The sequence below is a fragment of the Pygocentrus nattereri genome, chromosome 8 (genome assembly GCF_015220715.1).
Source record: "Pygocentrus nattereri isolate fPygNat1 chromosome 8, fPygNat1.pri, whole genome shotgun sequence".
Lineage (NCBI taxonomy): Eukaryota > Metazoa > Chordata > Actinopteri > Characiformes > Serrasalmidae > Pygocentrus > Pygocentrus nattereri.
The window spans coordinates 17,103,735-17,121,669 of NC_051218.1; the positions used below are offsets into that span (position 1 = coordinate 17,103,735).

A 17,935-nucleotide genomic window follows, 5' to 3' on the forward strand; every position below is an offset into this window, starting at 1 on the left:
AATATTTTTGCCTTTCCAGCACTAAAATGAAATAAACAACTTTTCTGTTGTTGTTTTGTTTTCTCCCCAATCTGTTTCATAACTAATGACACAGAATTGTCAAGCTGTTGATGTGAAGTGCTGTTACCTGCGTGGTGAGGCAGTGGTTTTAATTAAAGGCGATCTGGGGTCCACTATAAACACGTTTCCACTCAGAGGCTCTCGCTGAGCAGAGACATGCAGTAATTACCCAGTGCTCTGCATTAGATTCTCCCAGCTGCACATCATAACAGTTTCCACTTCACAGCTTTCAGCGCCCAGCCTCAGCTCGCTCTCAGCGCTGCTGCGTGAACAGAGGAAATTGGAGGCACCCAGAGGAGAGTCTACAACAGTCTACTTTAATGGACTTTTGGCATGATGTGATGCTAAAGTGAACTTCTAATGGCAATGATGTTCTAATCTTCCAGGCTGTGGTCTAATGCAGCTCATAAAATCCACGTATATGAGAAGGGATTAGAAACTATGACTTAATTAAACTGATCTGCTCCAAATTGATTGTATTTGCTATCGTTGCTAATAATGTGGTGTTGTTTTAGGGATGCAACAAATGGTTATGGTAATACTATGGTAGTGAAATAAGTATGCTTTCCGAAACTTTTGTTTTTGATATTTAATATACTTCCAGTGCATATATCCATTTTAAATGCTTTTAGACTTTTTACTAAAATATGAACAAAATGCATGTATTGAAAAGCAAGATAAAAATACTGTGTACTATACTATACTATAACTGTATGTAAAGGCTATATAGAAAGTTCTGGCTGGATATTTATGCTGCAAAGAAGTGTATATTGATTTTCTCTCTCTCTCTCAATAGTATATCATATCAATAGTCATTGCTTGAGATTTCACAGTTCTTAACATCCTCTGGGACAACATTATTAAACAACACTAAAGAAAAAGCTACAGATTCATAGCAAAGACCTTAAACATCCCTGTCAGTACAATTAGTTCAGTAATTCACAGGTGCAAAGTTCTTGGAACTACAGGTGCACCCCTCATGATTTCAAAATGAGCTCTCAGACTAAAGCTAAGGGGGATAAAAGAGAAACAAGCAGTCACTTGAAAATAAGCAGCAAAAAGTAACGCCGATATTAATAAGCAATGTACTGTCTCCCAAGACAAAGTCTACTAAAAAACTACCACAGAGATGCCTGTCTAAAATGTGTAATCTAGTCAGAAGAAGCGAAAATAACTCTTTGACAATAATTCAGTTTGGAGAAAGTAGGTTTGCATATGATCCCACGAACACCCCCGCATAGATGTATGGAGGTGAGATCATCATGACATGATGCTGCTTCTCTAAAGATGGTGCCAGGGCATTACATGTCATGGAAGTGGAACTTCAAATGAAGTGATGTACGAGGACATATTAGAAGAGAATGTCATCTGCCAAGAGACTGAATCTGGGGAGATGAACATTTCAATAAGACAATGACCCCAAACATACAGACAAAATAACTCAAGACTGGTTTCTAAAAAAAAGAAGGTGAAAGTGTTTGCATGGCCTAGTCAGTCTCCTGCCTTGAGTTCTATTGAAAATGTATGCAGGATTCAGAGAATTCATCAGAGGGACTATCATCATCTTGAGGAATTGAAAATGGTTTGCTTAGAAGAAAAGACCAAAATTGAACCATGGTGTATCTTATTGTAGACATCGCAAAGCTTACCAGCAATGGCTTTGCAACAAAGCGCTAATGTTATTCATTTGTGTTGTCTGAATACTTTTTTTCTTTTTACCTGTCAACAAATATATCTGTTAATGCTTATGAATGAACACTGTGTTTAAGTGTGAAGTGAATATTTGCACTGGAAGCAGATAGAACAACAAAAAAAGAAGTGTCTGAATACTGGTTTCCTCTCAATGTTTATTAGTGTAAGTCACCATCCCTTTATAGTTTTTGTTCCATCCTGTGTGTGTGTATGTATGTATGTATGTATGTATGTATGTATGTATGTATGTGCATATATATAAACACACACACACACACACACAAGTATGCGGCAATTATACAGTCTCAAGCTCTTAGGACGGAGGGTAATAGTGTTCCACTTCAGAGCTCTTAGCACCCAGTCCTCATTTTCAGTGGTGCTGGATGAGTGTGAACAATAGCAAGCACTTCATAACTCAGAGGAAGAGTCACGCTTCACAGAATATTGAGTTTAAAAGTGCATTTACTTTGATGGTACCATATTATAACCACTGGTAATGTTGGATGGAAAACACAAGTTCTAATTTACATCTTTTCATGTGATTTATGATTATAACTGAACAAAACAGGAGTGAAAGTGAGACTGTGGCATGTTTCTGTAATGGAAAAACTTTTCTAGCACCTGCATACCTTACAGAATGTCTGCTCTGTGTGTGTTCAAGCACATGATCGTAGATCTGTAGACACTGGCCTTATGTAGATCCTCTCTGTAAATTCTGTCTGCTGTTATGTTTCTGAACAGTGTAATTCCACTTTTTATTATGTAGTTAAGCTCAGTAAACAAACTTTGGTTTAGTGGGTCTCTCATATTTAACTGTTAATTAAAATCCTTCCTTTTTATATTCATATTTTTTATTTCATCAGTATTATTGTCTTGGTTTAATTAATATTCAACTGGATATTCTTGTATTAGTAATGTATTACTATGAGCTACTATCTGTATAAAATCATTTTTTTGTTAAAATGTATTCCATTATTTTTTGTTCATCAGTCGAACTACAGAATCTAGTGGGGCAGCAGAACGCCAGGTATGGAATCATTAAGATCTTCAACGCACTTCAGGAAGCCAGTGCCAACAAGCATCTCCTTTATGTAAGTCACTCCAACCTATATGTAACTTCACTGATTTGCCTCATCTGCAGCTGCCATTCTCGTTTCTCCTTTCATTTAGAGCTATTTCACTTCATTGAAAGTAGAGTATTCATGAGGACGTCTAAATTTAGATGCACTATACTTGTGGTTTTGGTTTGGTATTTTCCGTTACTCCATTACATAAAACAATGCAGTTGTAAGCATTTTTTCCCTTCCTGTAAGAGTCTTTTTTTTTTTTTTTTTTGTGGTGGTGGTGGTGGTGTTGGAGTAAATAGACTGTCACTGCTCTTTGGCTTTGTTAGTAGTGACATCTAGTGGTAATGCAGGGGTAGTGTCAGTGATGCTTCCACTGAAACACCAGCCAGGAATTAAGATTAAAAGGCTCATATATATGTGTGTGTGTGTGTGTGTGTGTGTGTGTGTGTGTGTGTGTGTGTGATATATATAATGGCTGTCAAACGTTTGATAAATGTAATCGCAATTAATCTCAGAATTTCGTATATAGTTAATCGCGATTAATCACGTTTTTTTTTTTATCTGTGTATATGTTATAGAAAAATAGAAAATAAGTATTTTTAAGTGAAATGTTAAAATTAATGGTGAACACATTTTATGCTAAATGTACTCATGTTTAAAAACTGCTGGGACAAGAGAAAACTGTAAGAGAGTTTTATTCACTCACATACTAAGCAGAAATTCTGAACCTACAAAACACAAAATTGGATTTGTAATACACTGCTCAAAAAAATAAAGGGAACACTTAAACAACACAATATAACTCCAAGTAAATCAAACTTCTGTGAAATCAAACTGTCCACTTAGGAAGCAACACTGATTGACAATCAATTTCACAGCTGTTGTGCAAATGGAATAGACAACAGGTGGAAATCATTGGCGATTAGCAAGACACACTCAATAAAGGAGTGGTTCTGCAGGTGGGCACCACAGACCACTTCTCAGTACCTTTCTGCTTTCTGGCTGATGTTTTGGTCACTTTTGAATGTTGGTGGTGCTTTCACACTCGTGGTAGCATGAGACGGACTCTACAACCCACACAAGTGGCTCAGGTAGTGCAGCTCATCCAAGATGGCACATCAATGCGAGCTGTGGCAAGAAGGTTTGCTGTGTCTGTCAGCGTAGTGTCCAGAGGTTGGAGGCGCTACCAGAAGACAGGCCAGTACACCAGGAGACGTGGAGGAAGCCGCAGGAGGGCAACAACCCAGCAGCAGGACCGCTACCTCCGCCTTTGTGCAAGGAGGAACAGGAGGAGCACTGCCAGAGCCCTGCAAAATGACCTCCAGCAGGCCACAAATGTGCATGTGTCTGCACAAACGGTTAGAAACCGACTCCGTGAGGATGGTATGAGGGCCCGACGTCCACAGATGGGGGTTGTGCTCACAGCCCAACACCGTGCAGGATGCTTGGCATTTGCCAGAGAACACCAGGATTGGCAAATTCGCCACTGGCGCCCTGTGCTCTTCACAGATGAAAGCAGGTTCACACTGAGCACATGTGACAGACGTGACAGAGTCTGGAGACGCCGTGGAGAGCGATCTGCTGCCTGCAACATCCTTCAGCATGACCGGTTTGGCAGTGGGTCAGTAATGGTGTGGGGTGGCATTTCTTTGGAGGGCTGCACAGCCCTGGGTTCCTCCTAATGCAGGACAATGCTAGACCTCATGTGGCTGGAGTGTGTCAGCAGTTCTTGCAAGATGAAGGCATTGAAGCTATGGACCGGCCCACCCGTTCCCCAGACCTGAATCCGATTGAGCACATCTGGGACATCATGTCTCCCTCTATCCATCAACGCCACGTTGCACCACAGACTGTCCAGGAGTTGGCGGATGCTTTAGTCCAGGTCTGGGAGGAGATCCCTCAGGAGACCATCTGCCACCTCATCAGGAGCAAGCCCAGGCGTTGTAGGGAGGTCATACAGGCACGTGGAGGTCACACACAGTACTGAGCCTCATTTTGACTTGTTTTAAGGACATTACATCAAAGTTGGATCAGCCTGTAGTGTGTTTTTCCACTTTAATTTTGTGTGTGACTCCAAATCCAGGCCTCCATTGGTTAATAAATTTGATTTCCATTGATGATTTTTGTGTTATTTTGTTGTCAGCACATTCAACTTTGTACAGAACAAAGTATTGAATGAGAATATTTCATTCTTTCAGATCTAGGATGTGTTATTTGAGTGTTCCCTTTATTTTTTTGAGCAGTGTAGAATAGGGAGCTGTAGTCTCAAATATAAGACATGTAGTCACATACTACTGTGTCTCAGTTCAGATATGTGTAACAAAAGAAAATAAAAACTAAAAACTTCAATTGTGCTGAAGTTGTATTCAGTCACAGCCTATAGGACTTCACAGTCCTGCGCAAACAAAAATAAATGACACAAAGTTGGACTTCATTAAAGACATGTAGTGTCATACCACAGCGCTGCAGCACTGTAAACAGCAGGTAAACGTGGCTACTCACTAACCACGTTTACATACAGCCTAATAATCCGTTAATAATCCGACTGATAGTTCAATCGGAATAGAATACGTCCATGTAAACACCTCAATCAGAATTGAGGCCATTTGGAATACTATTTCTATCTGATTGAACGAGGTGGGTAAACCTCGTAAATAATCCATTAAACAGAAGAATAATATCCGTGTAAACGCCTGAATCCGATTACACTCCAATCGGAACGTAAGAACGTTCTGCGCATGCGCGGCGCGTCATAGCGAAAGGTTTATACCGTTCAACATGGCGGAGCAGAAGCTGGTCTGCAGAAGAGATGAAGTTTATGCTCTGAGCTTTAAAAGACGGCGGTGGGACGGACGTCCATCTTATGTGTCTCCGAGCAAGTTTTCCTCTCGCCGCTTCCTTTATAAAGACATGTGAAGGATGTTTTTCTGAGTCTGACATCTTATATATTGCACATTTTTTTGTGAAATAATAAAAGTTGGCGTAGTATGTAATAGAGCTGGGTGATGTTGAAAAATTTAACATCACAATAACTCAGTTTTCATGATTCATGGTATGTCATGATGCATCTTGATCTGATAAGTTGGAACAGAAAAGCACCACCTTTAAAATACCATCACAATCTACAATCCACTCGTTTGTATTCAGCCATTCACGTACTGTGCTGCACTGAATCTAGTTAAACAGGTCTAATTGAGCTCTCTTATCATGATGTAATTTATCATAATGATAAGTATTGTTGTATCGCCAGCCCTAATATGTAAGCATTGCTAAAGTTTCCAAATGTACCATTCACTTACAGAAACCAAGCCATCAGAAACGGCTCATTTTGTATAGACAGTTTTCATGATCTCACAAAAACCAACACATTTGCAAATATCCACCTATTCAGCCTACAGCAGTTTAGCCCATTCGTACTGAAGTTATAAGGAGCCTTTCAGCCCTGACTGCTTTTTGAGTGAGGCACAATACACAGCAGCCATTCAGAAAAGAGCTCCTTTGCATATATCAGCCTGGTTAATTCTTAGTGACAGTGAGAGGATGGAAAATGACTGGGAAAAAATTACTGGACCTCAGAGAAAAATACAATACAACAAATATGGAGGATGCAGGCTCTTTAATGAGCCTCAGCAAACAGGAGTGCAAGTCACCTCCATTCTTAAATTCCCTGTATTCACATCACTTCTCTCTTTCCACAGATCCTTCTGGAGATGCTCCTCAAAGAACTCTGCCCTGAGTTGAGTGTAGAAGCGAAACCGATCTGATCACACATACACTCGTCCGGTGAAGGAAGGGCCACGCTGGCTTCGAGTATTTTCTTTTACTGTAGTGTGTTGGGAAGAATTTGTTTTATTTCATCTTTATCCGAAAATACTTGACTTAGTAGCACTCGTATTAGGGGGCTTCACGGACATCACTATTACATTTCTGTCCTCTCTGTCTGTTCTTACTCTTGCTGGATTGTATCTACACACCAGGTCTACTGCCAACCAGCCAAGTTTTATTTGTTTTTGTTTCTTTTTTTCTTTTGTCTTTGGGTTTTTGTTAGACCTGGTAAGGTCAAAAAATGTGAATAGTTGTGGAATGAGTGTTGTACCCACTTTAAAAAAAAAGAAAAAAAAAGAAAAGCAAGAAAACGTGGACCTCTTAAACTTCCCTACCTACAGTACAGTACATATTGTGATCATTTTGAAGACTTTTAATTGTTCAATATGTCATGTAAAGTTATTGTGACAATTTCATTTGTGATATTATTATAGATCTTATTTTTACCAAAAATAGACTAGAGCATTTATAAGCAATAAATTGCAAAAGGAATATGAGTGTCACTCGTCTTTATTATTGATTAGTACAACTGTTACTCTTCAGTTTTAATCATTAGAGGGCAAGTAAAGACATTAAAATTGAGAACTGTCAATTACCCTCTGCTAAAACTTAACAGTGTAGAACATTAGATTCTAAGCTCTGTCAGAGAAAGCATTTGAAAAAATATGTATAGGCTATGTAACATCTTGGTAGATAAAGGGGAATTCCACAGATTTTCCAAAATTTCAGCATAATTAAAAAGTCATGCAGAGGGGTTGAATGTGAAATGCCCCATTCTACAGAGATGTCTACAGAATTTTTCACAACAGTTGTAATAGGAGCCAGACGTCCACACGGTTTAAAGGGGAATTCCAATGCTTTTTCAACTTTCTACATAATTGAATGGTTGAGATATGAACAAAGTTTTTCAGATTGGTTTGATGCGAGTTCATTGTAGAGAAACTTACCAACTTAGATTTCATTACAATGGTGAATGGTGTATTCATGTGTATTCATAACAAGTTCATGTAATAGCTTTCTGTGAGGGAGCTTTTACACAAGCTATGAAACAGTCACTAGGGCAGTACCCCTCTTGTCACTGGGGTGGCACCCTCAAGGTTACGTCTCAGTACCTTTAGTCAGGGAACATAATTATAACCTAAATTATACCTAAAAATACCATGAAATTATATTTTCTAAGTTGTATTGGTCCCTCATCTCGTCCACCTCGTCTCCAGGCATTTTGCTTTGTTGTTCTGTTTTAAAACAGTTTATGAAAAGGAACAAATATGTACTTTTCACTTTGGAAAAACTTATTTAAGGTCTACAACTGGACACCACTGTTGTACCCTTGAGAGTGCATTTACATTGTACCTTGATAAATGAAAAATATTCCTTCATAATACTTCTATTTCTAACAATATAGAGGTTTTAAACACTTCAGATATGTCAGATATCTTAGTTTCTATAGAATTATGCAGTTCACATCAAACCACTCTGAACGACTTTGGTTTGTATCCTAACAATTTAATTATGCAGGAACTTTGAAACCAAAAATTGTTGGAATTCCCTGTTAAAGCTTTGCAGAAAGTTATTATATGAAGTGGTTACAGATCTGCTGCTGGAAGCCTGAGACACTGTTTTACAATAGTTTTAAGATACACTTTTGGCCTAAAAATTATATTTAACTTCACACCATGGGGTTATATATGTAAGGCAAAAGAGTACAAAGAAAACTTAAAGATTTACCACTATTTTTACCATTATCAACATTACAAATAAAACCTCAGAAGACACAAGTAGGCTCACTGTATAGTATATAAAATGGCTCTATTTGCTGTGATGACATGTAAGGATGTTCTGTGGCCTCCACAAACTGTAGAAGTTGCATGATTTACTTTTGCATGAAAATGAAATAGGGCTTGCAATGAACTAAGAATAAAACAACACTCTTAACCCTAAGCCCAACCCGGTCATTACCTCCAACAGAAAATTGTACAGTGGGGGTAAAAGAACGTCTGGAAAGTTAACGGCTCTAAAAACTACATAAAGTTATTACATGGAATGGTTACAAATACGCTTCCTGATACTCCAGCGTGGTGGCTTTCCTAAAGGTCTTCAGAGACCGAAGCGTCGCTGGGCACATGCATTAAATCCTGCCATAAATGATGTCCATCTGTAGCCCTTTACACACTTTTGGGTTCATCAGCGCTGCCTGAAGGGAAAGAAAATCGCAAGTATGATTGCACCACAGCACTTCCACCACACACAAAACACTGTGTGTTTTGCAATGTCAATTTACAGTAAAATTATACATCTGCACCAGGACTGCAGACTACAGAACTGCCTGGGAACCTGCCCATACATGCTGCTTGTGTTACGCTGGCCGGAATGTTGTAGCAGCACTCTCCAGGGTCAACATTACATAGAGATATAGAAGCAGATATTTTAGCTTTCCTCCTGAATGAATACCTTTGTGTAATAGTGCTGAGCTTTCTCTCTGTTCTGTGGAACACCTCGGCCCAGCTGTAGACAGCGTGCATAATAGAAGAGAGCAGTGGTGATGCCTTTATTGATATACTCATGAAAACAGCCTGTGCACTTCGATATGGCACTGATATCTTCACATTGGCAGATCCTGCAATGAAACATTTATTTCATTATGATTTTATAATCTTTTTTTTTTTTACCAAAGAATCAATAAGTAATACTTTGAGAAAGAACTTTTATCTCTTTGTTATTTATGGATCGATTAAATTGTGCCAGTCTTAATCACAAAAATGACGGTGAACAAACTGAAAAAGTAGCTTTTATTGCAAAACTTCTATATCACTCTATACCACTGCACAAAATTAAGCTCTCAAGTAAATACTACTGCAAAAGGAATGACAATTTATTTCACATAACCAATGTCTGCCTTATGGATTTGACATTTGGCCTCACTTTGCCTAATAAAACGAGTACAAGCTTAGCACTAATGACAGAATTTGCATATCTTCAATTTAGAGATGTGTATGGGTGTGTAAGCACTACTCTAGGTGAAGTATTCTAATACTGAAATCATAATTCAGGTACTCATTCCGTTTTATCACAGGAAGGCTGAAAATCTTCTGTCGTTTGTTATGTCATGCTGATGCATGCATATGCTGATCATACTTGCCTACAGAGAAAGCTGATATACCATGCATGTTAACATGCATCTGAAAAAAACAGGTACTTAGCGAGGCCTCCATAAATAATAATAATAACAAATAGGTATTAATGAATAAGTTGCGACATGTTACTAGGATGGATATAGGCTCCAGCACCCCCCGCGACCCTGACGGAGAAGTGGCTTAGAAAATGGATGGATGGATGGATGGATGTTACTAGGATTAATCTAGTGTTGGTGAGGGGTGTACATAAGAATAAGCAATGCTTCACAGTACCTCTCCGCCAGAACTGCTGCTTTAGTGTAGAGTTTTAGGTGGTAGTAGTAGGCTGCAAGGTGGCCCTGGGCATAGACATTACCCCTCTCTGCAGCCTCCTTCAGGCAGTACAGAGCAGCCTGCAGGTCCTTAGATACACCATATCCATACAGGTACATCACCCCCAGCGCCCCCTGCGAGTCCAAACTGCCATTACCACATGCCTGCGAGTGCCAGAAGATAGCCTAGGGTACAGACACACATTTATGTATGTATGTATTTAAAGTGTTTAACATGTCTAATACCACAAATATGTGAACTATGAATGTCAAACAGCACTATTAAAACTGTGATAAAGAAGTGTTAAACCTGTGAACCAGTGGTCCTGTGGAAACAAGTCAAGATCAGGAAGACTAAGAAAGATTTCTGGCAAGATGCTACGAAAACTCCACAAGCAACGCTTGCTGAAATACAGGCTTCTCTGAAACAAAGTGGTGTGGCTGTTTCTGAACGTACAATAAGGAGATACTTAAACAGAAATTTGATTATATTTTAAATGATATATTTAAAATGTACAATACTGGCAATTTAACTTTTGATAGTGGTATTAATTGTGGCATCACAATGCTTTATACAATGGAAGAAAAAAAATACAAAAAATTAAAAAAACAGTTTAAGCCTCTAGATAATGATGTTACACCTTAACATCTCTGGTTAGTATCATATCACCTATAATCATGATAAAACTTTAAATGTTCAATAAATAAAAAAAGGTTCGTAAATAAGTAAACACAGAACATGTTCTGATGGGAAGATGAATAGAGAGGTAAGAATAATATAACCTAAAACACTTTATACTCTCTTCACACCATGTTTAAAACAAATAGAAAATGGGTTGCAGGAGCATTAAGGTCACATGTATGTCACTAAATAAAGCTCGGCACCTGTTTGAAAGTGAAGGTACTTAGAATAACAGTACAGAAGTGATACGTTGTCGCTCTTTCTGATGTCATTACTTCTGAAACTGTGCTTAGTGGTTTACAAAAATTTGAATGTCCCTGGTCACATTACATGTTTTGCTGATTTTCTTAATTAACTCATCCTCTACATAGAATAAACTTATATATTTTAAAGTATTTCAACATATATTTTAACTTGTTGGAAAGTTTAATGTATTGGAAAAAATAAAAGCCATAGCTTTTGCACAGGCCACATTTTATATTAAGTATAATTTCAGCAAATAAAAAACAACTGTGTATTACAATGTGTGGGAGTGTGTTTTCGGCACTAACTTATTTTCACTTAGAAAATCAACAAAACATATAACTTGACCCAAACTTTTGCACACAACTGTAAGTGTACTGGATACCATGAGCGCTATTTGAAAATCTTATTCAATTAAAATTGGAAGTGTGGAAAATAGAGTTGAGTGAAAGTCAAAATGACATGTCAAAATTAAAGTATATAAAACCATAAAGTTAGTTGTTGCTACTTGAACAAAATCTGACAGCAATGATTTTTGTCATTTTTTTAAGACACTGGCTGTCCTTTACATTGTGTGAAAATTTTGTGATGAATGGACCAACAAAAATTGTCCAAAATTCTTGTTTCAGTAACTTCAGTAGCTTCGATTCTCCCTTCTCCTGTGAAGTTACTATTTTGCGCATACAAGGGTTGGTTCAGACAGCAGTAACATGTTTCAACAGTTAATGTCAGAACTGTTTCTCGTTTTTCCATTAATGCTGAAAATGAGCTGATCACGCTCTCCAGACATCAGAGCAGCAAGTCTGCATTATCTAAACCTTTAAAAAAAACTGTTCTGAAAATGTAAATACACTAAAAACTAATGATAACTTGGCATGCAGGCATATTGTCAGTCTCTCTCCTGCAGCAACACACTGCTCATGTGGCAATTATTAGTCTTTACACAACGATCAATTAACGTATTAGCTTTATTTTAGCTGATATGAATTTGATTGTATGTATACAACAATAAATAAATATATTAATAAAATGTGAGGAAACTCAAATGAGAGGCGAGGAAAAAAAACAAAACAAATGTTATTAAAGCTCATGGCCTTTGAGATAATATTTGAGCAAAGTACAAATCTTTCAAAAATACTTATAATTAATTAATCATATAGTATTTTCCACCCCTGGAATTCACTGAACAATCTACCCAGTCTCTATGCTGGATACAGTCTCTAACAACATGCTCACTGTGCACTAAATGTTTGTTGGCATCCTTCTTTGTAGGAATGTCAGTGGGTTGTTAAATATCTGTGTAACGCTCTGGTACCTTTTTGAGATCTTGAGTTTCAGGGCTGGAATAGAACATGCCGAGAGAGCACTGAGCTTCGATGCTGGCATAGGGGTTTCCATCATCTGCCGCCATAAGCCAGTACCTGCAGTGAAGGAGAAAAGCTACTCGTGCTCAGAACCATGCCTTAATTCAACGATGCTCACAGTTCAGTGTGGGCTTTTTACTTTTGGTAGGCATATTCCAAAAAGCCATGGAAATTCATCCTGTAAATAAAAGCCTTATATTTGTTTATTAGAGTAAATAAATAAAGAAAAACGTTACTCAGTAGCAAATCTTTAGATAAATGCTGCCCTGCAATGGACTGGTGACCTGTCCAGGGTGTTTCCTGCCTTCTGCCTGACGAACGCTGGGATAGGCTTCAGCACCTTCCATGACCCAGAAGGATAAGTGCTCCCACTCATAAGTTTAGAAAACATTCTCTTACATTCATTCAGTGTTGCGCATGCGTGTGAAAAGAATATTTTTCTTATGTTGCATAAATTGATTTTATTTTTAGTTGTAGGAACATTATTATAAAAGTTTCTATAACTTTAGTTTTTGTCTAACTGCGAACGTTGTGTGAGCAACATTCTCATAACGTTGTGATGCAAACCATTATTACAACAGGTTTTTTTTTTAGTACATTTCAGGAACTTTTTGCTGAATGCTCTGGTAACATTCTCTGTTAGCTGGGTAGATGTGTGATTGATCAGTAATCAGAGTTGCTCTGACCCCCTGGCTCACCTCTCTGCCTCTGCACTGGAGGCCTGAACTCCGTACCCCTCCAGGTAGGCCCTGCCCAAGTTGTATAAGGCAGTGTATCTCAGAGTGCCTGCATCCACCTCTGCCACTCTTCTCATGTAGTCCACTGCTTTGCTCTGTTTCAGACATATTATGACAGGAGATGATGTAATTATTGCATTGCACTTTATTTCTATTACTATTCTATTATGGCTTTCATATTAAAATCTCATTGGCTTAAGGATGTTTGAAGACACTATAAATATACTGTGCAAATGTCAGAGACTTTCAAATGACAATTGTTATCAGTTATTCGTTTTATGCATCAGGAGAAAAGCAGAAGACATATGCTTAACAGGAATCAGAAGCCTAAATAACATATTAAATATCATATAACCTTTAATTTCAGAATTAATGTGTCCACCTTTTGACCTTATTACAATTCTCATTCTTTTTAGGAGGCTTGCTGAATGTTTTTTCCAAAGAATTCTCCAGAGTTCAGTCTCAAAAGTTGGTTGCATTTTCTGCTGCTGACGATCCCAGTAATCTCAACCACATTGATGCTGAGGTCTGGACTCTGGGATGGTCAGTCCATTGATCTGAGAACACCAGCAGCTTCCTGACAGTTACACATCCTTTGAGACACACAGTGTTGGGTTGTCTTCTCATAGTAGAATAATGGACAGAAACATCTGTGGATTTGTTTTGCCATGAAAACCTTCTTGATTATCTTCTCTCCCTCAAAGATGAAAGCTTTAAGTTTAATTGTTTTATTTTCATTTTCTTTTGGCTTTTCCCTTCCTTATGTCAGTATACTTTCTCCTCAGAACTATCTGAATAACTTGTGCTTAATGGCTGTTTTGACTGAAAATTAAACAAATGAAGAGTGGTCTCTGACTCTTGCACAGTACTGTACATACTACCACAGACATCAGTTGAATTCTGTGTTAATGTGGTCAATTTTAAAAAGATAGTTTGCTGTTCATTATTTGTATTTTGGTTGGTATCCAAAACCTACTAATTTGCATGGTGTAAGAACTGTTTATTGTGTTTATCATGGTTACTATTAATATAAATAAATCAAAATATTTAAGGAACAGTTGTGTATTTTATCACATTGAACTTTGTCAGCATTTTATAAAACCAATGAGTCATTTGAGGCTGGGCACTACCATAGTTAGGAGCATTTTAGACAATCCACAATAATTTAGTTAAAGTTATAATATCACAGACATGGAAATTTCAAAAGAGAAGTTACTGTGGGATGCTGTTTTTAAAGCTGAGATCACAGATATCAAATCCTTTATTATAATGAGATCATAAGAAGCAGCCAGGAATATATAATACTATATGCTACTGTAAACTGATAGGATGTAATAATTCAAACAGAACTCACGGGATCTGCTGTGGTTCCAAGGCCATCGTAGTACATTACAGCCAGCTGGTAGAGAGCTTGAGATTCTTCATCCTTAATGCCATCAAACATGGTCCTAGCTTCTGTATAGCGACCCTGCAGCACAAGGCTAATTATTGCAAATGGAGATAAATTATGATGTTCAGCATTAACTGTTAAGTGGTGTAATATCTAATCTCCAGCAGGGGTCAATTCAACTCCTGAAGGGCTGTAGTCCAACGCAGTGTGGTGCTTTTCTGTTTAAATGCATCTGATTCAACTCATCGGTTAATGGTCAGCTTTAGTTAGTGTACTTGAGCAGAGAAATCATCACGGTGTGGTGGACTACAAATGATGACTCTGTCCTATGGTATATACGTGCGGCTGAAAATCAAGGTTGCTATCTTTCAACTTTTCAACTCTATAGAGCCATTAATACAAACGATACATGGTTGAGCTGTGAGTAAGGCCAGGGGACACCATAGTCAGGTGTTGGTTGAGGCTCAAGGTGGGCTGAAAGGAAAACATGCCATTACCTCCTCATAGTAGAGCTGTCCAAGAAGGAAGCTGGCCTTCGTGTCTCCTGTCTCTGCCCTGCTCTTCAGCGGCCTCTCAGCCTCCTCCACCAGTGCAGCACAGCTTTCTGCTTGAGAATCCACTCATGTCTGGTTAGACATGTCCATTTACCACAGTGATGCAACTTTAAAGTAATTTGAGTCATGAAAGGACGTAGAGAGGTCAACTTACACTAGACTCACAAAGCCAGGGCTATAATCATCAACATTTTCTTCAAAAATCCATGAGACTTTATTAACAGTTAATCAATATATGACTTCAGTCGTGTCTGATTGTCTGAAAAAAGTACTTCTATTTGACACTAAATATTATATCATATATAATCCAAATGTCATTTTATGAAAAAAGACCCCCAAAAAAGTGCATACCATGATTCATACTCAGGCAACATATAGAGGCCTACTTTTAGAAAAGCATTGCACTGTTAAGTCCCTCGAACCAGGTTATAACTCTATATCATTCTACATTTTAAGACTTATTTTTCAGTTACTACTATAAATGATTCCGTAACTACTATGAAAAGTCTATTATCTTTTAATACAATTAAAGCTATATGGCTACCTCAGGCGGAAAAGGGTGGAGAGCCCTCTCTGGGTCGGGGATAGGCTCTTGCCTCAAGTGGAGGAGTTCAAGTATCTCGGGGTCTTGTTCACGAGTGATGGTACAAGGGAGCAGGAGATTGACAGGCGGATTGGTGCTGGGTCAGCAGTGATGCGGGCTCTTTACCGGTCTGTTGTGGTAAAGAAAGAGCTGAGCCATAAGGCAAGGCTCTCGATTTACCGGTCGATCTACGTTCCCACCCTCACCTATGGTCATGAGCTTTGGGTAATGACCGAAAGAACGAGATCGCGAATACAAGCGGCTGAAATGAGTTTCCTCCGCAGGGTGTCTGGACTCTCTCTTTGAGATAGGGTGAGAAGTTCGGTCATCCGGGAGGGACTCGGAGTAGAGCCACTGCTTCTTCACGTCGAGAGGAGCCAGCTGAGGTGGTTCGGGCATCTGGTTAGGATGCCTCCTGGACGCCTCCCTCGGGAGGTGTCACAGGCGAGTTCTCCTGGGAGGAGACCCCGGGGAAGACCCAGGACACGCTGGCGCGACTATATCGCCCAGCTGGCCTGGGAGCGCCTCGGAATCCCCCTTGGAGAGCTGGTGGAAGTGGCTGGGGAAAGGGAGGTCTGGGCTTCATTGCTTAGGATGCTGCCCCCGCGACCCGAACCCCGGAGAAGCGGAAGATAATGGATGGATGGATGGATGGATGGATGGATGGATGGATGGATGGATGAATGGCTACAAAAGTGAGGAACCGAATTCACATACGGACCCATCTGCCATGTTCCACCTCTAACGATGGCTTTATAAATCTTATACATGGAGATCAATCTTTTTAGAAAAGACTGTAAGGGCTGTGGTTCAGTCTTCTGCTGGAGAGCAATTATTCATTTTGTTCACCAAAGTATGCCAGCTAACATAATCTAACTGAGCTAGACAACGTTTGTTTCTCCCTGTCTCTACACTCACAGTGAACCATCAGTGTCTTCTGGGTGTGCTAATAATGAACATTGTAAACTCCAATATAATAAAGACTTAAAATGTAATGCATATATAAGCAGTAACCAAGCTGATCTGCTTTAAGCTACCTGATTGACTGAACTCATCCGCTCGATCACGATGGTAAACCTCAGTACCAGCACTCAGCAGTTTGGCAGCAGTGCTCAGTCTCTGCGGAGTTTCGAACTTCCAGCCCAGGTCAGAGGAGCCCATCTAGTCTTTACGAATTCAGGACAAACCTTGATATTTTCTGTGTGGAGATTCAAGATGCTGACAAGATCTTAAATGTACTGCAGCTTTAAAAAGCTGAACTTTGCAACTAAACTTTCGTATCTGCTCGCCTCACCCCAGCAGGCTGCTGAACAGAACAGAGGGACGAGTTTCTGTGGCTCACTGCGTCACGAAAGCCGTCTCCCTGGCAACCGGTTCCATGGCGACGCTGATTCACGCTACGTTTACGCCGCTTGCCACCCTGGACGATTGAATCTGTAGCTTCATCTTGGATTTTATTTATAGTGAACTTGAACTTTATCTAGAAAGTGTTTTATATGGGTTTACAAATGATGACATGAAACGTGATTTTTTTAAGTGATATAATTATTTTTTTAGCAAAATACTATATGCCGTAAATTGCAAAAGAGCAGACTCCTATTTTGTCACCTTATCAAAGATGTAGAGTATTATTTAAAATCTTTATCTTTTGTAACAAAAAAGATGTAAATCCCTGGAACCTGCGTTCTGTTGGCATGATGATGGCATTTAGTGTAAATAATCTCTTTTATGATATTGTGTTGTCTTTCTTGTCTCCTTTATTTTATTGATTTTATTATTATTTTTTAGAGCTTAGTTTTTTTTCATTGTTCCGTTTATTTTTGCTCAGTTTATTAATTTAGATGTTTATTTATTTTTCCTCTCACTCCCCTTGGCTGTGTATCATTTGTGCAAAATTTAATGAAAAAAAAAATGGATTCGGGCTCGGAAGCGCCCTCTACCGTCCGAGCGCAGCTGATGGAAAAGCGTTCACGCCTTTTAGGAGTTATCACATACAGAAGCTTTGAGAATGCAGCGTGTACAAGAGCTGTACAGCGGCTGTTTTTGTTTTAATATTTTAATATTTTTAGAACGGTAAAAATGTCTACATTTCAGTTTTGACCTGGAAAAATGGATTAGCACGTTATATTTTAATTAGTAATAATTGCCACTTCCATTAAAATGAATAGGAAAATTCTTACTTGTGGGAAATGAAATCTTACTGCTGAAATATCATTCCTACTAGTAAAAGCTGTATTTTTGATACATTAGAATTCTACTTTTTATCTTATTTGTGAGTTCTTTCCAAGAGTAT

At 38.7% G+C, this 17,935-nt stretch overlaps 2 protein-coding genes across 4 annotated transcripts in view; one reads left to right on the forward strand and one right to left on the reverse strand.

Moving 5' to 3' along the window:
• The window catches only part of snx25 (sorting nexin 25), a 62,110-nt gene extending 55,098 nt beyond the window's left edge, over window positions 1-7,012 (forward strand). The window contains exons 18-19 of the mRNA XM_017704077.2: window positions 2,743-2,843; window positions 6,518-7,012. Coding sequence (XP_017559566.1) covers window positions 2,743-2,843; window positions 6,518-6,583 — 167 coding nt within the window. The 3' untranslated portion in view covers window positions 6,584-7,012. The remainder of the gene's footprint in view (window positions 1-2,742; window positions 2,844-6,517) is intronic.
• A 141-nt stretch (window positions 7,013-7,153) lies between these two features.
• On the reverse strand, window positions 7,154-16,964 carry LOC108431097 (LRP2 binding protein). Of its 3 annotated transcripts, none has more exons than XM_037540524.1 (8): window positions 16,680-16,964; window positions 15,003-15,109; window positions 14,470-14,583; window positions 13,077-13,210; window positions 12,330-12,435; window positions 10,052-10,275; window positions 9,096-9,261; window positions 7,154-8,838 (listed from the first exon to the last, which is right to left on the reverse strand). In XM_037540524.1, exons 1-8 carry the CDS (start codon window positions 16,801-16,803, stop codon window positions 8,773-8,775), a joined length of 1,041 nt encoding a protein of 346 aa, XP_037396421.1. In that variant the 5' UTR covers window positions 16,804-16,964; the 3' UTR covers window positions 7,154-8,772. The 3 variants fall into 3 exon arrangements, with proteins under 3 accessions (XP_037396421.1, XP_037396420.1, XP_037396422.1); XM_037540523.1 differs by having other exon boundaries at window positions 15,003-15,112; XM_037540525.1 differs by having other exon boundaries at window positions 15,003-15,166; window positions 16,680-16,751.
• Between the last annotated feature and the right edge of the window lie 971 nt (window positions 16,965-17,935).

Coding starts and splice junctions, on each gene's coding strand:
- LOC108431097 (XM_037540523.1), bottom strand. CDS start 16,803: ATGGGCTCCTCTGACCTGGGCTGGAAGTTCGAAACTCCGCAGAGACTG. Junction 14,584..15,002: donor GACAGCTCTACTATGAGGAG/GTAATGGCATGT, acceptor CTTGTGCTGCAG/GGTCGCTATACAGAAGCTAG. Junction 13,211..14,469: donor TTGGAACCACAGCAGATCCC/GTGAGTTCTGTT, acceptor TGTCTGAAACAG/AGCAAAGCAGTGGACTACAT.